This window comes from Cervus canadensis, chromosome X, assembly GCF_019320065.1.
Source record: "Cervus canadensis isolate Bull #8, Minnesota chromosome X, ASM1932006v1, whole genome shotgun sequence".
In the NCBI taxonomy this organism is placed as follows: domain Eukaryota; kingdom Metazoa; phylum Chordata; class Mammalia; order Artiodactyla; family Cervidae; genus Cervus; species Cervus canadensis.
Window position 1 is genome coordinate 21,591,825 of NC_057419.1, and position 26,282 is coordinate 21,618,106.

General features: G+C 40.2%; 1 protein-coding gene and 1 non-coding gene across 5 annotated transcripts in view; one reads left to right on the forward strand and one right to left on the reverse strand.

Annotated features, from left to right (window-relative positions):
• Window positions 1–7,699, reverse strand: part of SCML2 (Scm polycomb group protein like 2) — a 103,770-nt gene extending 96,071 nt beyond the window's left edge. For 2 of the 4 annotated variants that reach the window (XM_043459442.1, XM_043459441.1), the window contains exon 1: window positions 7,536–7,699. In XM_043459442.1, the coding sequence (XP_043315377.1) occupies window positions 7,536–7,674 (139 nt within the window). In that variant the 5' untranslated portion in view covers window positions 7,675–7,699. The remainder of the gene's footprint in view (window positions 1–7,535) is intronic. The other 2 variants (XM_043459444.1, XM_043459443.1) reach the window with 1 other exon arrangement.
• Window positions 7,700–17,432: 9,733 nt separating this feature from the next.
• LOC122436166 lies at window positions 17,433–17,558 on the forward strand. Its single transcript, XR_006267925.1, has one exon. It is a non-coding gene; the product is annotated as a small nucleolar RNA SNORD22 (small nucleolar RNA).
• Window positions 17,559–26,282: the final 8,724 nt, after the last annotated feature.

Consider the following 26,282-nt stretch of genomic DNA (forward strand, 5'->3'; position numbering starts at 1 on the left):
CCAAACACTGTTCGTGCTTTACAAGGGAGAAGTAAGGAGACAGACACCCTGCAGAGAATGGATCCTTGAAGACAGAAGAAAATGAAGATTATGGCCCCTGGGGTCTACTGATGGTGGTGCTGGCAGTGGTAATAATAAATACTAAGAGCTGTCACTTACTGAGCTCCTGCTAAATGTGTGGTACCCTACTAGAACCCTACTCTGGTTCACTTTTGTATTCTGGAATATCTACCCACCAGGTCTATCACAAAGTAGGGCCCCCAAAATGTTTGCTAAATTAGTAAATCTGTTGTGCTACAGTATACTTATATCTAAACCATATAGTCCTAGAATACTGTAGTTTTTAAAAAATTTTTTGGTGAGATTTTCTTTTGGCTGTCATTGTTCTCCATTCTCTCCTGCAATGTCTACTCTGAAGCTTAGTCTAAATCAATGGGCCAAGGATAAAATTCTGTGGGATCTCAGACAGTTCCCGACTCCCATAACTTCCTCCTTTCCAACATCTGATAGACCTTCATTTTTTTTTACTCTGAATTTCATTTCTAAAATGTTTGAAGTCTCAAAAAGACAGGCCCCAATACAAATGTTGTTATTATAAGTATTTTTCCAAAGAGAAGAACTATGTGTACTATGCTGTACCAGAATTCAGTTTATAAATTTCAACTACATAACAGCTGAACTAAAACATGTGCTTTAAACCAATATTCACAAAAAAGAGAGAAAAGACACAGAACCTACACACAAAATAATTTAGTGGCAAAAATATTTCATTATATCCCCTTGAGCATAATCAAAAGTATAAGAAGTTTCAAGGCTAAAAGCCTTGAACATATGGTTGCTGGTGGTTTTAAAGAAAAGGTTGAAATAGCTGGTCAAAGTTATATACACACGTAAGTCACCACAGACTATTAATGAAATAGCACAGGTAGAACGCTTTTTCCTTTTTAGTCTACCTTGTTATAAAAATACTGTTTTCAAACTTGAAACACAAATGCAAAAGTTCTTTATTGCTCAGTCAATATGCAAGGTAACAGGGAGTCTAAATTAACTGCATAAAAGAACACCTTTAAGTTTTCATTTTGACATGAAAAGTTTATTATTTTGATTTCAAGAAGTACTGCACATTTACACCTAAATGCAAAAGCATTTATTGACTTAACCGAAATATATTATAGCTATATATTTTCCATTGACAAAGAGAAGCTGGCTCTTTTAACTAAAAATTTGCTCCTGGTAAGATGATTACCTTGATACAGTTTCAAAAAGTATATACAGTTGGTCCTCGGTATCCACAGATGTAGACTCCATGGATACAGAGGACTGACTGTGCTAATCCATTTTATAAGGTACTTGAGCACCTGTAGGTTTTGATATCTGAGGGGGTCCTGATACCAACACTCCATGGATAAAGAGGGACAACTGTAGGATATCCATTGCACAGCATAACTTGTTGAACTGGACATGATTCATCACTTTAAGATTTCACAAGCACCTACTCGATTTACTCAGTAATCAAATTTCCCGTTTTCTGATATATTTATCAAATTAATCAGAAAAAAACCTTAATTCTAAGGCTGCAATTACCTTTAAAAATAAAATCCCATCTCTGAATTGTGAATAATCAGAATGAATGTTTTTAGCAGTGAAGATGTATCAAAACAAGTTTCCTGGAGGAGCAGTTTTAATTATGTTTTAGTAAAGTCTGACCCCAATGAATTAGAAATTAGCTATTTTTCTGTGTCAAAGCAAACTCAAGCAGAAAACAACTATTTTTAAGAATTTTTAATTTATTTATTTTTAATTTTACAGAATTAAGTCTCCAAGTTAAATAATTAATCCCCTAGAATTTTAGAACTATACATATATATATATATGAAATCTATGCATTTAGTCAAAAAGTATGTCATGTCAGAAAACATAAATGAAAGGGCTGCCAAAATCCCAGTTTATAGTCGTAAATTCCTAAGGTTTTAAAGCACAGCCACAGGCTAATTGCCCAAAGACCTGCTGCCCACAGACATTTGCAGATGACTGAAGTTAATAGCCGGGCATGTCAATTTACTACAGGCAGCTCTCAGTGCGGACATTTTGACAAAAGAATTGGGTCAGGTTACAGCCTGTTCCTATTATCACATCTAGATTTATGGTTTCTAACACTGGCCCTACAAGAAATAATGGAAATGATGACAGCAACAATCCCTGCTAGACAACAGATTACAGAAAAGCAAGCAATAAACCATAATCGGAAGTGACCAGAAAACTAAACATCCCTGACCATACTTCAAACACGAAGCAGGTGTCAGTAAACTACCCATTTAAATATTTCTACAATCTCTCAAAATCTCAACACAAAAAAATCTCGAGTCTATAATCTAAAACCAAGCAATATATAAATGTATTTAAATTACTGAGTACTATATTTTAATTCTTTTAATAATCATCAAAGACAATGTAGTTCATTTGAACAGATTTATGAAACTCTACCAAATTAATAAAAAACAAAAAGAATAATGATCATTACCCCTCAAATATCTTTAAAGTATATTGGAAAATATTTCAAATAATACTTCACATCTTTCAAAAGGGAAAAAAAAGGCTGTTTCACAGCAAAGGGCACAAGTTTACAACTGTATTCAGGGAGGCAAGAGAACCGAAGAAATATGTGATTTACTCACTGCTTAATTTAAAACTAAAAGAAGTTTGTCAATACATCTGCTGATAAGACTATGTCAAAAAAAAAAAAAAAGAGACTATGTCAAGGCTACAAGGTACCCAAGCAAATGGAGCTGTTTGTCTGGAGTTCAGCACCAATTAACCCTTATGAAGAATAGAGGTCGAGAAAAATCAAATAAGTATTCTAAACACAAAAAGCAAAGAGAAAAAGAAAAAAGAAAATTCCATCAACTTTCCCCTGAGAAAATAAAGTGTTCTCAAGATATACCCTAGAATTGCAATGTATCTGTCCCTTCTGAAGTTTACAATGGCACGTTACCATAAAAGGTGGGCACTCTCTTTCCGCTCTTAAAACAATTTGCTCCTATAAACTTAGGAAGAGGCAGAGTCACAGCCATAAACACGGGTCAAATGCTCTCTACCTTCAAATGTTTCCCAGCTCTTTACTCATACAAAGCGTATTCTTTTTTTAACTCCTTGGTTAAATAAGAAATTCACTAGTCTATGTCAGATGAATATGAAATTAAACTAAAATCACATAAACTAAAATCATATAAACTGCTTATAGGAGCCTCAAATCTTTCACTGTTAACACAATAAGATATTCTCATTTCTTTAAAACCTTTCCATCACATGCCTAAAAAATGAAAGCAAGAGAAAAATTTAGGGATATATGTTTAGTAGAAGTCACTTAGCATAAAAATAACTAGTATTATTATTTCTAAGGTAACCAAGGATTACTTACATTAGACAACATAAAGACAAAATAAGCAAAAATGCCTTCCTCATGAAAACCAAACAGCACATGCATATTTCAAATCTTAAATTTTTTTTTAATTTTCTGAAGTTAGCCTGCTTTAAGAACCACCACCTCTGGTATCTTAAAAAATGTTACCACTACAGTAAAGGCATTTATACTCTTAAGAGTAACCAAAGCCCAAACTAGTTAGAGCCCAGAAAACTTACTTGCCACTAAATTATGCCAAGCTATTTTAATCTAAAATAAACAACAGTGGTTTCTCTCATTTATTTCCCCAAGACAAAAGGATTATAAATATTAAGAGCCCAAGCTAAGGAAGGGTAAACTTTTTCTTTCAAACTGACCCACATTTGCCATTTTCAAAACATCCAGGCTTTTGCATCCTAAAATCAACAATCACTTCAAATTCTAAGATATGATGGATGTAGTAATTTTCAGACACTAATAATGTTCCTTAAATTCCTAGGGATATTTGATTTTCTCACTCCAAACTACAAAAAACCTGGTAATGCCAGACCAATATTCATACCATACCCTCATGGCTCTGCTAGCTGATGGCTAGCAGAGTTCACTTAATTCATATCTTACATATCCTAAAAACCAGGAATATTACTAGGAAGAGAAAATTTGACTCCCAGGGAGATGAGCTAGAAGAGAACATGACCTCAGATTTCCATTCACAACTGGAATGAGAACTGACCTGGCATAAACATAAAAGGAACAGACAAAGTAACCTAGCAAAAAAAAAAAAAACACTGAGGTGACTAATGACTCAAATAGCAAAGGATCCTTTGCACCCTTCAGTGTTCCAGTTTCTAAAGTTCCAACAGTAATTTCTATTAACCAAAACGGGGTGGGGGGGGGTAAATTTTCAAGTGCAATTTTCCTCCTCCCTCCCTCTCTCCCCACACTATAAGAGCTCAAGCTAAAATTGGGATTTGGGCCTTCCTTAAATGGAACGAGGGGCTACATCATTCTCATTCAAAAAAATTGGCATTTACTCAGCCTTCACAAGGCACTTTACTATCATCAATTATTTCTCAGTGAGGCAGTGCAGATTACCCTGACCATTTCACTGATGCGGAAACAGACACCAACAGCAAAGGGAACAGGGGCAGGAAGAGGGGTGATAGGAAGCATCTGGGAGGAACAGGCAGGCAGCTAAAAAGGAACAAACCCTAAAGAAAATGAGAGTCACATCTGGCTTAGAGCTGACCATCATAACCCTTGTTATTTTTTAGCTCAGAGAGACTTCTGAAATGTTATGAAAAAAAGAAAGGGCTCTAAATTGTCACTTAACATCTAGTGACAGCCTAAGCTACTCAGTCACAGAAGTTACTTAGCAATAAAAAATACCCACTCTCTAGAACACGCACTGATTTCAATTTATACCAGTAATTCATTTTCTCCCACAAGCCTAACCAGTGTGACATCTGTTTGACCCAAAAAATAATCTCTCATAAAAATATATAGCTTTGGGCTTCCTTGGTGGCTCAGTGGTAAACAATCTGCATGCCAATGCAGGAGACAGAGGTTCAATCCCTGGTACGGGAAGATTCTACAGGCGGTGGAGCAATTAAGCCCACGGCTATAAGTACTGAACCTGTGCCCTAGAGCCCAGGAGCCACAACTACTGAGCCCATGTGCCACAACTACTGAAGCCTGCATGCCTAGAGCCCATGCTCTGCAACAAGAGAAGCCACCACAATGAAAAGCCCATACACCGCAACTAGAGAATAGCCCCTGCTGGCCACAAGTAGAGAAAAGCCAGCGCAGCAGTGAAGACTCAGCACAGTCAAAAATAAATACATAAAATTATTTTAAAAAATATATATAGCTGTGTATAATCATAACAAAAGAGGCACAAAGTTATTATCACATATGTCAGAAATAATTCAAGACTCAAGTTTTGTTTAGAGAATTATGACCAAAACACTGACTCCCTGAAATTGCCACTGAAAGAAAAAGACTACTTGTTATACATTCATAATGATTTTCTTAACTATAACCTGGAGATTTTCAGTAATAAACTGCTAATGGGAAGCCTTAAACACCCTAGAAACCAGCACACAAAGCAGTAGGTTGAACTGAACGCCATACTACAGGCAGCACAGGTACTTAATAAAGATGTGTTGATTTAACCATAAATCAAAAGGACTGACCAACTGCTGCCTCAAGAGAAAAACCACCTCTTTAAGACTGACTCCAGTTTTTTTGTACATATGACATCATTAACTTTAAAGCATCTTCACACATTAACAATATAGTTTGCCAACATTAATCTTTTTTCAAAGTATCAATTTGAAAACAAATCAGGTTCTCTGGGGGAAAACAGGTATACATCCTTGGAAGATCATAAGGTTGTGTGATATACATGAAATTTACTCAAAAACGACAGAGCCACTGAAAGCACTGTTCGGCTAAGTTTTTGAAAAAAATCCATCCGACTGTTTGAAGAATATGGATAAAGACACAAACAAATGCAAGGCATCATGTAAGTACTGATGAACTCTATCCTCAAAATCCCAAATGGACTCAATTCCAAAAGCTATTTTCACATTCCTGCCATTGAATATACAAAACCACAAACATAGTTAAAGAAAACATTCATCCTTGGGAACACATTTAATGAGTAATTAAGAAAAAGAACGACAAGAAAGGCAAAACTGTCCTTATTGAACATTTCCAAGCAGTGTTATTGAAAAAAAATAAATGTGCGTCTATGAGTTATAGTTAAAATACAACTGATTGTCATAGGAAGCTGTACTCCATAAATGTTACACATTTTATAATACTCTTTCCCCAAAACAGACATATGAACATCTCTGGGAGTATTAAAAATGCAGCAGCATCTGCAGTTGTTTTCGGAAAGAAAACCATCTCCAATGACTATATACATCATATGATTATAAGGAAGTATTCACTTTCTCTGCCTCAGTTTCCCCTCCTAACCGCCCCATTCACTCTTAGAGACGTCTGTCCTAAAGTCAACCTACAGGTAAGTTGTAAATGCTAATCTAATTCTTCCAAGTAGAGGCTAGTTCCAAATTGTAATCACACTTTATAATGAATGACCAATGTATTACAACCTTTAAAAAAAAAATCAATAGTCTTAAACGTAAACTTGTCACTACCTGTGCTGCCCTAACATTTGGGGTGAGGGACGAGGGGAAGGCGGCGCGAATTTACAGCTCAGCCCTCAAAGTTACGTACAACTTCAAGACGCAAAATCTATTCAACTCTACTCGCTCTCCCCCTGGCGATTCACACTAGAATGTAGCACAACCACCATCCAGGTGGAAAAAGCGAGAACGCTATATCGAAAAACAACAGTGGTCTTGAGACCCAGTCTTGCCGCGATACCGCGGCGGCCACCTCGCCGCTCCTGAAAGCTGCAGACCCACTCTCCGGCCCCCCACTCCCACCCGCACCCCACCGCCAGGGCCTGCCGCGCCCTCCCGCCCCCTATCTCCCCCGAGAGCGAGCCACCGGCGCTGCCCCCCACCCATCCGCCCCGAGCCCGGGGCCGCGAGTCTAACGTACACACCTGGCACCGGGGCCCGAGCCCGCGCTCGGCCACAAGCGCATCCTTCCCAGCTGACATTTCCTTCAGAAACTCCAAAAGTTCTCTCACAAGTCTCCGGAAAACTCCGGGACCAGTTTCAGCATAGACCAAGACCACCAAAGTCATCCCTGCTCCTCAGCCCCGCCGCCCACCTGCGTTGTCCCGGGACCCCAGCCCGGCTCCACCCACGGGCGGAGGATGCTGTAGAAGGTGCTGTCCGCGCTTCGGGTCAAGGGACCATTAGAGGAGTGAGGCCTCCGAACGCCGCGGGCGGGATGGGCCGGTGCCGGGCGACCGGGCCCCAAGTGAGTGTGAGGGGCGGCGCGAGAGCGATTGAGGGGCGTCGCGGAAAGCGCTACGTGGGGCAGGGAAGCCCTGGCCTTGGGGGTGAGGCCGCCGAGGGGTAGAGGAGCTCGGACCTCGGGGGTGAAGCCGCAGAGAGTGGCTGACCGGAGTGCGGGACCAATCTGGGGCCGGACCCCGCGGAGCGGTGAGGGGGCGTTCCTCGCGGGGGACGCGCCGCCGGAGACTCCCTACCTTCTGCGGAAAACAGCCAGAGCCCGGAACGCCAAAACTCCGCCTCTCTGGTCTTCACGGAGCCTGGAGTCGCCTCACACCTCGAGTCTCGTCGGCGAAAAGAGCGAAATTCTGTCACACAGGTCCCGCGAGCCAGCATCGATCTTCACACCGCCGCCGCCATGTTTGAGAAGCCGCGCGCGAAGCCGCGCATGCCCCGCAACCGCCACCGCGGCCCCGCCCCCTCCCCTCCGTCCGCGTGCCCTGCGGTTGCCGCAGTCGCGCACTTTGACCGTTTGCCGCGTGCGGGGCCGGAGCCGGGGGCTCTGCAGGAAGCTCCAGCAGCTGGTGGCCAACAGTGAGACACTGCAAGCCCGGACAAGACCTTGGCAGCTTTCCCTCGTCCGCCCCCCCCAACCCCGCCCCAATCTGCCCTCCCGCCAAAAAAAAAAAAAAAAAAAAGTCGCAACCCCTGCACCCAAGACCGTGGTGGGCCCCCAACTGGGAGCACAGAATGCGCATCAAGTTTCATCCAAGGGGAACTGGCTCCCCTTAGCCATCGACTGTGACTCTCGGCCACCGCCCACCCTGGCCACGCACCGAAAAGGCAGGCGCTTCCCTAGGAGCTCGAGCAAGTTCGATGAGCAAGGAAAAAGCAGTTCGTTAGGGCAGCTTGAGCAAAGCCACTCCTTCGCGGGTTGCAGCACAGTCCTTGAAACAGCTTTTCTTTTTTTTCCATGAGTTTTTGCCAGCAGTCCCCTCCAGCTCCACATTCCAGACTTAGTTGTTCCTTTAAACCCAGGCTTGAGCTAACGGGAACTAGATTAACCTGGAGAGTAAAATAATTTGCTCACAAGCTTGAAGGTACTCAGGAGCGTCTTCGAGAGTGGGTTTTGGGGTCTCCTCTGCTCAATCCCCCTGGCCCCGAACCCAGGGTTTGTGCAGGTGGAGGTCGCACCTAGGGGCAGGGGGCGGGCGTTAATAAAAAGCTCCAAAAGGAATCTCTCCCTGACAAAATGTAGCAAACAAAAAACCAGAGAAAAACATCCCATTCCTCGTTGTGAGGTTTGGTATAGGCAGATTTAAAACTTTTGCCTGAAAAATAATACAAGGTGCTGTGTTAGCTAAAAGTAAACCTTTGGCAGGTCTTTCTCTCTATAACTTTTTTCAAAAGTTGGATGAAGGTTTTGCATCCATGATCTGCTTAACTTAGTATATAGGACATAAGTTTTTAAATCATAATTCGGGAATAGAAACCTAAAAATTTTTTTAAATGTGGAATATATCCATTTTGTACAATGCAGAATAAAATTATTTTCATATGATACAACTTATGCAATGTTAAGGACCAAATTAAAGTATTATTTATTGTATCTAAACTCTAGAGACTAGCACAAAATCAAATTACATTCTTTAAAATGAATAAATATAGTGCAAAATTCAAGAAAATTTGAAGATTAAAATACAAAAATTAGGCCATTATTAGGTGCAAACTAGGGCTTCCCTAGTAGCTCAGATGGTAAAGTGTCTGCCTGCAATACGGGAGACCTGGGTTCGATCCCTGGGTCGGGAAGATACCCTGGAGAAGGAAATGGCAACCCACTCCAGTACTCTTGCCTGGAAAATTCCATGGATGGAGGAAACTGGTAGACTACAGTCCATGGGATTGCAGAGTCGGACACGACTGAACAACTTCACTGGTTCACTGGTTCAAGTGCAAATATTTCAGCGAGATTTGTTCCATCAGTTGTATATGGTCACATAGGAGGAAAAGTTGAAACGGTCTAAGATGAAGGTTCAAAAATGTTTTTAAAAGCTAGAAAGTTAACTTTAACAGAAAAAAAAAAAGCAGATTTAAGTTTAATCTTTCAGTTCAGTTCAGTCACTCAGTCGCGTCCGACTCTTTGCGACCCCATGAATCACAGCACGCCAGGCCTCCCTGTCCATCACCAACTCCCAGAGGTTACTCAAACTCATGTCCATCGAGTCGGTGATGCCATCCAACCATCTCATCCTCTGTCAACCCCTTCTCCTCCTGCCCACAATCCCTCCCAGCATCAAGGTCTTTTCCAATGAGTCAACTCTTCGCATGAGGTGGCCAAAGTATTGGAGTTTCAGCTTCAGCATCAGTCCTGCCAATGAACACCCAGGACTGATCTCTTTTAGGATGGACTGGTTGGATCTCCTTGCAGTCCAAGGGACGCTCAAGAGTCCTCTCCAACACCACAGTTCAAAAGCATCGATTCTTCAGCACTCAGCTTTCTTTATAGTCCAACTCTCACATCCATATGTGACCACTGGAAGAACCATAGCCTTGACTAGACAGACCTTTGTTGGCGAAGTAATGTCTCTGCTTTTTAATATGCTATCTAGGTTGGTCATAACTTTCCTTCCAAGGAGTAAGTGTCTTTTAATTTCATGGCTGCAATCACCATCTGCAGTGATTTTGGAGCCCAAAAAAATAAAGTCAGCCACTGTTTCCACTGTTTCCCCAACTATTTGCCGTGAAGTGCTGGGACCAGATGCCATGAGCTTAGTTTTCTGAATGTTGAGCTTTAAGCCAACTTTTTCACTCTCCTCTTTCATTTTCATCAAGAGGCTTTTTAGTTCCTCGTCACTTTCTGCCATAAGGGTGGTGTCATCTGCATATCTGACGTTATTGATATTTCTCCCAGGAATCTTGATTCCAGCTTGTGCTTCTTCCAGCCCAGCGTTTCTCATGATGTAGTCTGCATATAAGTTAAATTAGCAGGGTGACAATATATAACCTTGACGTACTCCTTTTCCTATTTGGAACCAGTCTGTTGTTCCATGTCCAGGTCTAACTGTTGCTTCCTGACCTGCATACAGGTTTCTCAAGAGGCAGGTCAAGTGGTCTGGTATTCCCATCTCTTTCAGAATTTTCCACAGTTTATTGTGATCCACACAGTCAAAGGCTTTGGCATAGTCAATAAAGCAGAAATAGATGTTTTTCTGGAACTCTCTTGCTTTTTCGATGATCCAGCAGATGTTGGCAATTTGATTCCTCTGCCTTTTCTAAAACCAGCTTGAACATCTAGAAGTTCACGGTTCATGTATTGCTGAAGCCTGGCTTAGAGAATTTTCAGCATTACTTTACTAGCATGTGAGATAAGTGCAATTGTGTGGTAGTTTGAGCATTCTTTGGGATTGGAATGAAAACTGACCTTTTCCAGTCCTGTGGCCACTGTTGAGTTTTCCAAATTTGCTGGCATATTGAGTGCAGCACTTTCACAGCATCATCTTTCAGGATTTGAAATAGCTCAACTGGAATTCCATCACCTCCACTAGCTTTGTTCGTAGTAATGCTGTCTAAGGCCCACTTGACTTCACATTCCAGGATGTCTGGCTCTAGGTGAGTGATCACACCATTGTGATTATCTGGATCATGAAGATCTTTTTTGTATAATTCTTCTGTGTATTCTTGCCACCTCTTCTTAATATCTTCTGTTTCTGTTAGGTCCATACCATTTCTGTCCTTTATTGAGCCCATCTTTGCATGAAATGTTCCCTTGGTATCTCTAATTTTCTTGAAGAGATCTCTAGTCTTTCTTTGCATTGATTGCTGAGGAAGGCTTTCTTATCTCTCCTTGCTATTCTTTGGAACTCTGCATTCAAATGGGACTATCTTTCCTTTTCTCCTTTGCTTTTCGCTTCTCTTCTTTTCTCAGCCATTTGTAAGGCCTCCTCAGACAGCCATTTTGCTTTTTTGCATTTCTTTTCCATGGGGATGGTCTTGATCCCGGTCTCATGTACAATGGCATGAACCTCCATCCATAGTTCATCAGGCACTCTATCAGATCTAGTCCCTTAAATCTATTTCTCACTTACACTGTATAATCATAAGGGATTTGATTTAGGTCATACCTGAATGGTCTAGTGGTTTTCCCTACTTTCTTCAATTTAAGTCTGAATTTGGCAATAAGAAGTTTATGGTCTGAGCCACAGCCAGCTCCCGGTCTTGTTTTTGCTGACTGTGTAGAGATTCTCCATCTTTGGCTGCAAAGAATATAATCAATCTGATTTCAGTGTTGACCATCTGGTGATGTCCATGTGTAGAGTCTTCTCTTCTGTTGTTGGAAGAGAGTGTTTGCTATGACCAGTGTGTTCTCTTGGCAAAACTCTATTAGCCTTTGCCCTGCTTCATTCCATACTCCAAGGCCAAATTTGCCTGTTACTCCAGGTGTTTCTTGACTTCCTACTTTTGCATTCCAGTCCCCTATAATGAAAAGGACGTCTTTTTTGGGTGTTAGTTCTAAAACGTCTTGTAGGTCTTCATAGAACCTTCAACTTCAGCTTCTTCAGTGTTACTGGTTGGGGCACAGGCTTGGATTACCATGATATTGAATGGTTTGCCTTGGAAACGAACAGAGATCATTCTGTTGTTTTTGAGATTGCATCCAAGTACTGCATTTCAGACTCTTTGGTTGACCATGATGTCTACTCCATTTCTTCTAAGGGATTCCTGCCCACAGTAGTAGATATAATGGTCATCTGAGTTAAATTCACCCATTCCAGTCCATTTTAGTTTGCTGATTCCTAGAATGTCGACATTCACTCTTGCCATCTCCTGTTTGACCACTTCCAATTTGCCTTGATTCATGGACCTAACATTCCAGGTTCCTATGCAGTATTGCTCTTTACAGCATTGGACCTTGCTTCTATCACCAGTCACATCCACAACTGGGTATTGTTTTTGCTTTGGTTCCATCCCTTCATTCTTTCTGGAGTTATTTCTCCACTGATCTCCAGTAGCATATTGGGCACGTACCGACCTGAGGAGTTCCTCTTTCAGTATCCTATCATTTGCCTTTTCATACTGTTCATGGGGTTCTCAAGGCAAGAATACTGAAGTGGTTTGCCACTCCCTTCTCCAGTGGACCACATTCTGTCAGACCTCTCCACCATGACCCGTCCGTCTTGGGTGGCCCCACACGGCATGGCTTAGTTTCACTGAATTAGACAAGGCTGTGGTCCGTGTGATCAGACTGGCTAGTTTTCTGTGATTATGATTTCAGTGTGTCTGCCGTCTGATGCCCTCTTGCAACACCTACCGTCTTACTTGGGTTTCTCTTACCTTGGACGTGGGGTATCACTTCATGGCTGCTCCAGCAAAGTGCAACTGCTGCTCCTTACCTTAGACGAGGGGTATCTCCTCACAGCTGCCCCTCCTGACCTTGAGTGTGGAGTTTGCTAAGAGTTTAATCTAGCAAACACTTAGTATGGGCTACTGGGGAGGGGGGTAAATTTTTAATAACTGGCCATTATCTTTCTAATCCTGATGCAGTAGAAATATCTGAAATTCATCCTACATTCTCTGAAAGACTTGAGTTATCACTCGAGACTCTTACACGTATGAACCATTTATTAAGTTGTAGAAATAGTACTCTGATTGTAAACTGCCTGTCTCAAGAATGCCTCATCTACTTCCCATATTTCCCATGAAATTACTGAAGCCCTAATTCTGATAATGTAATTCACATTATCTATATTAGAATATTTTCTCAATGACTGTGATCACCTAAGCATTTATAGAAGAGTCTCCTTGTTATATTAAATGTTATTAATGATAACAGCCACCATCTATTGAGCACCTACCAAGTGCTAAGAATCATGATAGCCTCTTTAGATACATAATTTCCAATATTCATAACATTCCTTTCACCAAGTTCTTATTCCCATTTTACAGAAGAGGAGGAAATGTAACATTACATCGCAAATAAGTGCCAGAATCAGCTTCTGAATGTACACTTGAAACTTCCCTATCCCTTCCACCTTAGTCATCGATCATATGCTTTTGTCATAGATCATGCATTTTGTTTAGTTGCTCAGTCATGTCTGACTCTTTGAGACCCCATGGACTGCAGCACTCCAAGCTTCCCTGTCCTTCACTAACTCCCAGAATTTGCTAAAACTCATGTCCATTAAGTGGATGATACCATCCAATCATCTCATCCTCTGTCGCCCCCTTCTCCTGCCTTCAATCTTTCCCAGCATCAGTCTTTTCCAATGAATTGGCTCTTTGCATCAGGTGGCCAAAGTATTGGAACTTCAGCCTCAGTCCTTCCAATGAATATTCAAGATTGATCTCCTTTAGGACTGATTGGTTTGATATCCTTACTGTCCAAGGGACTCTCAAGAGTCTTCTCCAGCACCACAGATTGAAAGCATCAGTTCTTCAGCACTCAGCCTTCTTTATGGTCCAACTCACATCTGTACATGACTACTGGAAAAACCATGGCTTTGACTATACAGACCTTTGTCAGCAAAATGTATATAGACATTCAATAAAAATTATTTTATTTTCTTGTACCTTGCTTTTCTCTCTTTGCCAAAATAAACTCAAGACTGCTTTTTAATGTTAGCATAGGTCAGAACATCATTCTTTTACATTACACAGAAGTGTCTTGCACACAGTAGAAAGCTGGTAAATATTTGTTGAATGAGTGAATAGATGAATGGATAATGAATACCTACTATTACGATGTTTAATTAATTTTGCCTAGAAAACATGAAAATGAGACTATTTGAACTGAAAGAATAAGGACTAAGACTAGTAAAATCTAAATTTCATGCTTATTTTTCAAGCCTCAGATTTCCTTCTGTGGATTTGCTCCTATAGTTCTCTTGATTCAGCCCAAAACCTGTGACAAGCTTAAAGGAGATCTGTCATCCCCAGCCAGCCCAAATCCAATGCAAAACACTCCTATATCTCAAGTATGTCTGATTACTTCCGTTTGTACCTTTCTTTAATATTTAATATTAGTTCATCAGAATGAAAATATGATCTTCCTTCCTAGGTTGTTGTTGTTCAGTCGCTCAGTCATGTCCAACTCTTTGTGACCCCATGGACTGCAGCACAACAGGCTTCCCTGTCCTTCATCATCTCCCAGAGCTTGCCCAAACACATGTCCACTGAGTTGGTGATGCCATTCAATCATCTCGTCCTCTGTTGTCCCCTTCTCCTCCTGCCTTCAATCTTTCCCACCAATCTGTGATTCAAAGCTATGGTTTTTCCAGTAGTCTTTCCTAGGTAAGCAGGTTTAACCTCTATTTCCATCAGCAGGCATCTGTATATTAAAACAATATTATTTGCACAGGTCAAACTCAAGTTTTCAGATGCTTAGTGAAGTTACCCTCTAGTTTTCCCACTTCATGCACTCCTTTCTCCCTAAAACACAGAAGCCTAAGCCTGGCAGAGGCTAGCGATCCAAGGTATTCCTGGTAAACTCACCATGCATGTTTTCACTTGAGTGAAAAAATCTATACAGTTGGTATTAAATAACTAATTAAAATAGTAACTGGGTTTACAAACATCTTCAGATACTTGTTTCTAACAAACTGACCCTTTCCCGAGACCCAGGTTAGATCCCTGGGTCGGGAAGATCCCGTGAAGAAGGGAATGGCAACCAACTCCAGTATTCTTGCCTGGAGAATTCCATGGACAGAGGAGCCTGGTGGGCTATATGTAGTCCATGGGGTTGCAAAGACCTGGACACAACTGAGTGACTAACACACTTTCACTTTTTCCCCATTAAATTAAGAGCACATATCAGTAAGATATAAATTGGTTTTTATTTAGGATTGTTATTGCCGGTTAAAATAAACTTCTTTTTCCTAAGTTCAAAATAGTAACTTCCTTGGGAAAATATCAAGAGGTAAAGTCTGTGATATGAAGAGAGAGATGCCAATCTAACAGAAAGACTATGTCTTATCAAAAGACAGAGCTGCATCAGGAGGTCTGAGCTCTTATCTTGAATTCTTAGTCTATCATCTACTAACTAGATTTCTTTAGCATCTATCCATCCCTCAACTTTTTTCTTTTTAAAAATGGGGGTAATAAAATCTGCCATGCTCCACAGCTGAGAAATTGCTACTCAAATCTATCAGAAAACCACAAGGTCTTCCCTTATTGGATCCCCATACTTGAAAAAAAAACAAAAAACATAGATTCATCTCTTACAAACAAAATGCATGAGATATAAGCTGAATTTGTCCAAGTCAGATATTTTATATACTGTGAAAACTAGCATAATTTCAATGAACATTATAGGGTACACTTGGCCATTATTACATTCACCCAGTCCTTCAGTCAAAAACCAAACATTTATCAAACACTTGTATGCAGCTCTGCTGGAGGTGGGGATATCAAAATGAATAAGACAAACTGAACACTCCAAGAGTTTACACCCAATCCAAAGAAAGAGGGAGGAAAGGAGGGGGTTTAAAATCTTCAAAAGAACTAGTATCTCCTATCACACCCTTAATCATATCAAAAATTTTTAGATGTGCCATATAATACTGCATAACTCGATGAATGGAATTGCAGTTGACCGACTGATATAATGTCCTTTGGACAGTTAATTAAAACATTTACTAGTTCTGATTTTACACTTTTTGTGCTGGTTATTCTCCACTTGAGCCATTACTCACACCGCGCTGCCCCGCCCCCCCATGCATTTTCACCCTTCTTTGTCCCTGGGTGGGGACTTACTTTTCAGTAGTGCTGGCCCTTTTGTCAGCTGGTTTGGCCAATGGCAAATGTGATGGTGGGGAGGGGGACACAGGATGGGGAAAGAGAGAGAGTTCTTCCCACTCTCTTCCTGCCTGGGACCTCAGACTGCCACTGGCAGTGATTCCACTACAACAGCTCTGGGCAGGGTCTCCACTTTCAGGACTGGTTCTCACTCAGCCTTCAGGAAGAGGGAGAAGAAGGTACAGCTTCCAGTTTCTACTAATTCCTGGGTAACCTCAGCATCCCTTGTTAGTTCCCCTCAATCTACCTACACTTCTGTAAATAATTCACTCAATGCTCTTCAAAATTATATATGACTATACCTTCTGTTCCTGCTTGGACCGTTATTGAAATCATTTTATTCTCATATTTTAAGCCTTGCAATTGAGAGAATGGAGTAGGGGGTTCAGATGTTTGTTTTGAGAACTTATAAACCTGAGGCACTGTGGTTTACATAGCACCTTAGGATGTCATAGCCTATTATGTGTAAACAAGTCACTATAATACTGTGGATAAAATCAACTTAGAGATATTGTCTTAGAGTGAAGGTTAAAGAAGATAATGTGTAAAAAAAAACACCTAAATGCTATCTGTTTATTGATAATAAATACTCCACAGTTACTAGTTCCCCATAGCCGATTTTTTTAGAGGGTGAAAGAGGTGATATTTGAACTTGGAGGGGAAGAATGCAGTTTGCCAAACAAACAAACAAGATCATAGGGAACAGCATATGTGCAAGGTAATGAAAAGTCACAGCATGGTCTTTAAACAGTGAAAGATTCAAGACATTCACTGGGCTGTAGAAAATATGAAGGAGTCAATTTAGAAAGGACTTTGAGTGTCACGCTAAGGTGTTTGAACTACTGAAGGCTGCTAAGCAAGGTAGTTGTAGAAGGAGAAATGCGGATCCCTGCAACCCCTCAAGCTGCTGCTACAGTGCCAAGGGCTCTGCGCCTGTCTCCTAATTGAAGGCTGACCTCTGTGAAAGCAGTCAAGATGGGCACGTGCTGGCAGGAGGTCACTGGCCATCCAGCAGCAGCCTCAGAGAGCATGGGCTGGAATGGGCAGAGGCTGGGAACAGTCAGAGCAATTGGGCTTTAATGGTCACAGGGAGGGGAATGAGGACCGGAACACCAGAACAGGAAGCTGGCAAGCTGGACTGGCCACCTCACAAGGCCACTTCAACAAGTGTGGTTTCACTGTTGGTTGTTTCTTTTTTTTCAATTGACCTTAAACCTACTTTCAATAAAGTGCACATATCATAAGCATAGAGTTTGATTAATTTTTACATATGCACGCACAGATGTACTCACACTGACGTCAAGGTATAGAGATTTCCAGCACCCCAGAAAATCTTATGACTCCTCCCAGTCAAGAATATTCCCTCCCAGTGAAGAAATATTCACAAGTCTTACTTCCTGTCCTAGTCCCAGAGCCTGTAAAGGTGAACCCACTGGAGCTGGCTGGGGAAGAAGAGGAAAGCTTGTTCCAGAGGGAACTGCCTGAGGGATCATGAGAATTTCTAAACAAGAAAAAGAGGGGAATAAATGACTGGTTTATTTATCTGAAAAGTAGATCCGCCCCCGCCCCCCGCCCCAGGTCTAAAGAAAGAACAAAGCACACATAATGGAATCCAATGTGGAGGATGCAAAACTGAAAAATCCTTGTACAGATTGCCTGTTCAAATTAGCATACAATCACTTCAGCCTTTCTAAATAAAAATTTTTTAAAACCTTAAAAAAAAAGAATATTCCCTTTCTGCCTTCAAGTAACCATTGTTCTGACCTCTATCATTGCAGATCAGTTTTGCCTATTTTTGGATATTTTACCAATGGATTTATACAGTATGTCCTCTTTGGTGTCTGGCTTCCTTGACTTAACATTTTGTCCCCAAGATTCATCCATATTGTTGAAGCATCACCCTCATTCTTAGCAAGCATTGCAGACGACTTTGCTGTCCCCCACTTTCCCACAAGCTGTTCTGTTTGATTAAAGCTATTGTAATTTGTCTTCCAATTATTTTCTCCTTTTCCTTCTTATGATGAATTCTCTTTAATTAAAGTAGTAGTTTGGCCTCCAATTATAGTAAACCTTAGTTATCTTGATAATGAAAGTTTTGCTTTATTCAAAGTCAAGGGCAGGTTTCACTTCACACTCAAGCGAGGCGGGGTACTGTGTAGGTAAACTATTGACCTTTCTTCCATTTTGAGTTTTCTGTCTAAATACAGATTTGTAAACCAATATAGTGGCTGGTCCGCAGATTTGAGTAGTTGCATTTTGTTTGCTATTTACTTCTGCTCTGCCAAAAGTAAACAAGAAAAAAAAATAAAGCCAACAACCAAGAGAATTTGATTGGAAAAGTAGAAAAGCAAACTAACATAAGAAATAATGGAAAAGCAGGCAATGGCATCTGACAGAAGAAAGGGTATAATTAGGAGAGTCTGGGTTCGGGAGAAGTGGGAACATGGTGAACAGAAGTGGTTACCTGCCTACCCTCAAAGGCCAAGGTGACTGGAGGTCTAAGAGATAGCACATATCATTTTTTTGCCCTGTGAAGCATGGAATGTTCTTTGTTCCTGAGTGGTTCAATTCATGGCATTTCTGTTCCTTTGTGAATATGGATGTCTGGAGATGTAACTCTTCAACTTCCCTGGGGCTTCACACCATTCATTTCCCTTCCGATCCCTGTCTTTCTGGGCCAGCCTCCTGTTCCAGTACCAGCTTGACAAACGGCCCCTCTCACTACTCATACTGATAATACTTATATATGTGTGTGTGTGTGTGTGTGTGTGTGTTTGGTGGGATGTTCATTGTCATTTACTCTGGCTGTGTTACCATCCCTAAGTGAGTACAGCTTGGATTTTACCAACCTAGATCTCTGAAGTCTTTTAGGTCATAACACTTACACTTAACTATTTTTTTTGTATGTATATATTTAATCTTTAAAATATGCAAAAGTAGAATAGTGTAATGAACCCTAGGCACCTATCACTCAGCCCCAGTGATTATGACCTATTCTGCCTCAGTCACACCCCTCTCGGATCTCCCCATCCTCTTATTTTGGAACAACTTCTAGATGTCATATTTATTTTGTAAATACTTCATCAAATATCTCTAAAAGATGACTCTTTGTATAACATAACTATATCAGGGTCCTACTGCTGCTATAACAAATTAACACAAATTTAGCAAGTTAAAACAACAGAAGTTTATTATCTTATAGTTCCGGAGGTCTCAGGTTCAAAAGGAATAGGCAGGGTTGTGTTTCTTTTGGAGAGTCTAGAGGAAAATCAGTTTCTTTGTCTTTTCCAGCTTCTAGACACCACCTGCATTCTTTGGTTTACAGCTGCTTCCTCCATCTTCAAAGCCAGCAGAAAAACATCTTCAAATCTTCCTCACTTTGACCTTTGCTTCCACTGTCACATCTTCTCTGATTCCCCTGCCCTGTCTCTTTCCTTCATAAGGACCTTGTGATTGCACTGCGCACACCAGATAATCCAAAATAATTTCCCCACACAAGATCATTAACTTAACCACACCTGCAAAGTCCCTTTTGCCACACAATCACAGGTTCCATGGATTAGGATGTGGACATCTTTGAGGAAAGCCATTACCCTGTCTACCACAATAACAGCAAGACCTAAGTAATTAGAAATAATTTCTTAATATCATCAAATATCCATTCACTGTTCAAATTTCCAATTGTCTCATAAAATACCATACTCTTTCCCAGCTTTAGAAAAAAAGGATGCAAATAAGGTCCACAAGTTTGGATGATAAGACTTTAGAGTCTCTTTTTATCTATAGGTTGCTCCTCCATCTCTCTATTTTTTTTTCCCTTACAATTTGTTAGTTGAAAAATCTTGGTTTCCCAAAACACAAAACACACATTAGAGAAACTCAAAAACAAAGGCTTACCCTTTAAAAAAATTTAAATTTATTTGTTTGAAATAATAGGGTAAGTTAAGAATGCTTCGGAATCTACACAGTCTCTCATCAAGATTTAGGAAGGATTTTTAAAAATGGAGAATAACAACAGCAATGTTGAGTTAACGAGCAAATTGATGGAAAGAACAAAAAGCAATACTGTGGACACTTGGACATTCAAAGGCTTGAATTTAGAAAGATAACCACAATTTAAATATTCTAGACAGGTTTTATAGCAGTACCTCTGTTCCTAAAGTACATGGTTTCTGAAAAGGGTTTATCATGAGGGTATTAGAGAAAGCATAGGGAGTCAGGGGACCTGGCTTAAATTAGGCTCTGCTCCTTTCTAGGACTGGGACTGACTTAAAGTGACAGACTCTAAAGTGAGTGGGAAACAACTCCACCAGCCAACTGTAAGCCCCTCTCGGGCTGGTCTAAACCCAGTATCTGGCATTGTAATCTGTCTGCATGATACCCTGGACACATTCATTCTTCATTCAGGAAGAACATATTTACTGAGCCTACTATACTCAGGTCATGTGCTAGATGCATACAACCTGCAGACAAAGAAGCAATCTTAATGCAAAGAGCTATCAGTGAAGTTAACATACCAATTATAGGCGCCAACAGGTATTCACTTGTTAAGCAAACCTGTGTTTGCATGCATGCTCAGTCGCTTCAGCCGTGTCCGACTCTTTTTGACCCTATGGTCTGTAGCCCACCACACTCCTTGGTCCATGGAATTCTCCAGGCAAGAATACTGGAGTAGGTTGCCATCCCTTTCTCCAGGGGATCTGCCCGACCCAGGGATAGAACCCGCATTTCCTCTGTCTCCTGCATTGCAGGCAGATTCTAAACCACCAGGGGAGCCCCCTTACCTATGTTTATGTAAATGAATAAAAATAACCCTTCATACAAAATCTTGTAAACTTTGAATATAGGACATAGTGAAATCAGACAAGCCAACATGAAGTTCACTCAGAATATTTTCTTCCTTTTCTTAAAGAAGATCTTTAGCTTCTGGCTTTTGGAAATTTCCACCGAACTCTCCTTCACACATTTCCAGCAAGTTGTCTTTCCAAACCATGCCTCTGGGCATCGAGGGAGGGAGTCAGTCAACCACATGGTCTAAAGCCCAGGGTTCTGCAGGCCTCGAATAGCATAGTGCTCTCAATGGCCTCTCTTCTCCCCTCTAGTGCTAGGGACCTCAATCCAGGTGCCTGAGAAAAGAAGATGGAAAGTTGTGGTTTTGTGGGATGCTTTGTGTAAACCCAAAGTGTGCAAACCTTTTTTATTATATAGTGTCGGCTAGGAAAGGGGAAAAAAAAATACCAAGCCTAAGTCCATGAATTTCCAAAGCACGACACAACATGTTAAAGGTTTAGTATCATGAACAATCCAGTCCTTGTCATCTACCCATTTGCTAGCAAGTTTCCACAAATAACAGGCAAGCTTAAAATTTTCATAAAACGCTTTGGCAGTGCAGGATGGGCCAACTTTCTGGCCGTCTCTCTGAGGAAACGACTGCAAATGTTTTTTGGTGTGAACAGCCTTAAGTATTTTAAATCCTTGGTAAACAGAGTTGCCAACAGTCCCAAATATGTTTTACTATTTCTGAATTGGACATTCAGGATTATTTTAGGAGGATATTTTTCAACGACAAATGTTTCAATAAACGAGTTGTCCTAATTCCCTTTCTCAAATATTAAGTGACTTTGAAAAACTTTGTAAATGAGAAACGAACTTCAGTAGCCAAATTGCAGAAGATGAGATAAATAAAAATTTCCTAGAAAGCATACTTAAAAACAACATGATTCTATTGAGGCTTCCAGAAATAGTATAACATCCACAGTTTTCACTATATGAGAATGCTGATAACTAAATCAAAGGTTTGACACACCAGCACAACTTACTAACCTGAAATGATTCTAGAGTTCTTTCTGCAAGTTATCCTGAAGGATATTTGTTCTAAATCTGGCTTCCACTGTGGTAGTCACTGGCCATGTGTAACTATTTTTTTTATTTTATATTAGAGCATAGTTGATGAACAATGCTGTGTTAGTTTCAGGTATACAGTAAAGTGATTCAGTTGCAGGTATACATGCATTTATTCTTTTTCAAATCACATGTAGCCATTTTGAATTAAATTAATTAAAATGAAATTAAATTAAAAATTCAGTCCCTCAGTCACACTAGTCTGATTTCAAGCGCTGTGGCTAGTAACTGTCATATTGGACAGTGCAGAACATTTCCATCTCAAAGAAAATTCTATTGTTCTAAATCCTTATTATTCAAAAGGTAGGCCAGCAGCTTCAGCATGTGAGAGCTTGTTCGTTTTTTGTTTTTTTGTTTTTTTTGCCTGTACCATGTGACATGTGGGATCTCAGTTCCCTGTCCAGGGATCAAACTCATGGCCCCTGCACCGGAAGCATTGAGTCTTAACCATTGGGCTACCAATGAAGCCCAAGAGCTTGTTGAAAAGACAGAATCTCATGCCTTACACCAAACACACGGAATCAGAATCTTCTTTTTTAACAAATCACCCAGGCGATTTGTGTGCATAGTTTGAGGAGCATTGGTCCAAACTGGCGTTTCCCAGACCTAGCTTGATCATGAAAATCACTGAGTGCACTCATGAATCATTCAGGGTCCAGGGCCTTGCTCTAGATCTACTACATTTGACTCTTCAGAGCAGGTGCTTGGGAGCCCATATGTTTAACACGCACACACTCTAAGTGATTCTTATTACTCTGGAATTGTTGTTGTTCAGTCACTAAGTTGTGTCTGACTGTTTGTGACCCCATGAACTGCAGCACACCAGGCTTCCCTGTCCTTCACTCTGGAATTGGGCACTGATATTTTTTCAAAATTCCCCAGGATTCTGATGGGCAGCCTAAGTTAAAACTACTGCTATAAATTATTAGATTTCAAAACTACTTCTGGTCTTAAAATTGGGTATTAAATTTTTAAATAGAGGTAAAAGGAAATGGCATTAAAAGTAAATCCAACAGTCTATGTAGTTTAGAAACATAGCTAAAGAGCTTATTTTGTATTTCATGAGCTAAAACATGAAGTGTTGATATATAAGGTTTTGGCTATTTTGCCAATTTCTATGTTATATAATCAGAATTCTATGTGAGACATTTTTGGCTTTGCTATGTCTTACTTTTTTTTGTCTTTTCTAAATAAAATGATTAGCTCAAGATAAAAATGAGATTTTTCTAATTTCTTGGAGCCTATAACTCCTACACTAAAATAGACACTTGTTGATTCAAATGAACCAATAATGAGACCCAGATAAAACAAAGTCACAATACTATAACAGCAAGAGCAGCAGATAAGAAACCCCCTGACAAAAGACTACCCAACCATGAAGAAATAAGAGTCAAAATATACTATTAATAAGGAAAATGTGAAAGGGAAGTGTTCAGAGGACAAAAGCTGGTTGGTTCCAAGATATTAATTTTCTTATTATGCTTGATAACTTAACTTTTATAGCCCTAGATGGCTAGAGTAGAAAGTAAGAAAACCTTAAAATTAATTAAACTGTCCAACTTAATTAAAAAAAGAAAGGATAAACCCAAGGAAAGTAGAAGGAAAGACAAAATAAAAACAAGTGAGAACATCAATGAAATGAAAACCAAAGAATAGAGACTAGCAAAGCTGAAAGTTGGTTCTTAAAATAACAGCAACATGAAAAATGATCCATATAGTTAATCAATTTTCCCCAGATTAATCTGTAGATACAGTGAAATTTCAGTCAAAATTTTAACAGGTTTTTTTTCCAAGAATTCTGATAATCAGATTATAAACTTTATATCCAGGCTTCTTAACCCTTGACAGTGTTGACATTTGGGACTGAATCATTTTTTTCTCCCAGGGCATTGTTCACTGTAGGATGTTTTATAGCATCTCTGGCCTCTACCTACTATATACTAGTAGAAACCTATCTCCCACTATGTTGCAGGTTGTGACAATCAAAAATGACTACAGACATTGCCAACGCAGTGTCAGGGGTGGGGCTGAGTGTGATAAATTCACTTCCAGAAGAGAACGACAATTTTATGGCTTTAAAGGGAAAGGACCAAACATAGCCAGAATACTTCTATAGTAGAACAGACTTAGTCTCCCAGATCTCAGAAGTAATTATGAAGCTATAGTAATTAGGCCAATTACATGATCTTAGAATAGACCATCGAGCCCAGACATAGTCCTCCTTTCAAGTTACAAACTAAGAGAATATATTTTCAATCCACACAACTCGAATATATAAAGAACTCCAACAAATAAATAAGGAAGCACAAGCAACCAAACAGAAAAATGGGCAAAAGGCATTGTTATGGACTGAATGTTTGTGTCCCCCAAAATCTATATGTTGAAATAGTAACCCCCAATGTGATAGTATTGGGAGGTGGAGCTTTTGGGAGGTGATTAAGTCATGAGGGTGGTCAGTGCCTTTATAAAAGATACTTTAGAGGGCTCCCATTTGAGGACACAGCAAGAAGATGATCATGTATGAATGTGAAAGTGGGCTTTGACCAGACACCAGATTTGCCAGCACTTTGATCTTGAACTTCCCAGCCTCCATAACTGTGAGAAATAAATTTTTGGTGTTTATAAGCCACCCAGTCCATGGTATCTGTTATAGTAGCCCAAACAGACTAAGACAGGCAAGAACATACATTTCACAGAAGACAAAACACATATGAACAATTAGCATGTGAAAAATCTGTTAAATACCATTAATGATCAGAGAAATTCAAACCAAGACCAAAATAAGATGCTGTTTTCCACATATTAATTGACAAAAATTTTAAAGTCTAACAATATCAAGTGTTGAAAACGATACAGATCAACAGAATTGCTGCTGTTAGGTGTGTAAATTGATATAATCATTTCAGAAAATAGTTTGACCTTATATCATGATGGTGAACAGTCACATGCCCTATGGTCCAGTAATTCTACTCCTAAATTTATCACAGAGAAACTCTTATATGTGTATCCTTGGAGGCATGCACATATATAGTCATAGTTGTATTCTTCACAATAGCAAAAATCTGAAAACAGCTCAAGTATGCATTGACAGAAGACTGGATTAACTGTAGTATATTCATAAAATGAAATACTATAGTCAGTCAAAATGAATAAGCTACAGCAACACATACCAACAAGGACAAACCTTAGCAACATAATATTAAGGAAAAGAGTAAGGGCAAATATTTCATACAACATGATACCCTTTTTAAAAGTTAAAAACAACTAAAATTACTTTACAATATTGTAGTGGTTTTTGCCATACATTGACATGAATCAGCGATGGATTTACATGTGTTCCCCATCCCGATCCCCCCCTCCCACCTCCCTCCCCATCCCATTCCTCTGGGTCTTCCCAGTGCACCAGCCCCGAGCACTTGTCTCATGCATCCCACCTGGGCTGGTGATCTGTTTCACCCTTGATAATATACTTGTTTCAATGCTATTCTCTCAGAACATCCCACCCTCGCCTTCTCCCCCAGAGTCCAAAAGTCTGTTCTGTACATCTGTGTCTCTTTTTCTGTTTTACATATAGGGTTATTGTTACCATCTTTCTAAATTCCATATATATGCGTTAGTATACTGTATTGGTCTTTATCTTTCTGGCTTACTTCACTCTGTATAATGGGCTCCAGTTTCATCCATCTCATTAGAACTGATTCAAATGAATTCTTTTTAATGGCTGAGTAATATTCCATGGTGTATATATACCACAGCTTCCTTATCCATTCGTCTGCTGATGGGCATCTAGGTTGCTTCCATGTCCTGGCTATTATAAACAGTGCTGGGATGAACATTGGGGTGCACGTGTCTCTTTCAGATCTGGTTTCCTCAGTGTGTATGCCCAGAAGTGGGATTGCTGGGTCATACGGCAGTTCTATTTCCAGTTTTTTAAGGAATCTCCACACTGTTCTCCATAGTGGCTGTACTAGTTTGCATTCCCACCAACAGTGTAAGAGGGTTCCCTTTTCTCCACACCCTCTCCAGCATTTATTGCTTGTAGACTTTGTGATGGCGGCCATTCTGACCAGCGTGAGATGGTACCTCCTTGTGGTTTTGATTTGCATTTCTCTGATAATGAGTGATGTTGAGCATCTTTTCATGTGTTTGTTAGCCATCTGTATGTCTTCTTTGGAGGAATGTCTGTTTAGTTCTTTGGCCCATTTTTTGATTGGGTCATTTATTTTTCTGGAATTGAGCTGTCTAAAAGAATGCAAACTAGTACAGCCACTATGGAGAACAGTGTGGAGATTCCTTAAAAAACTGGAAATAGA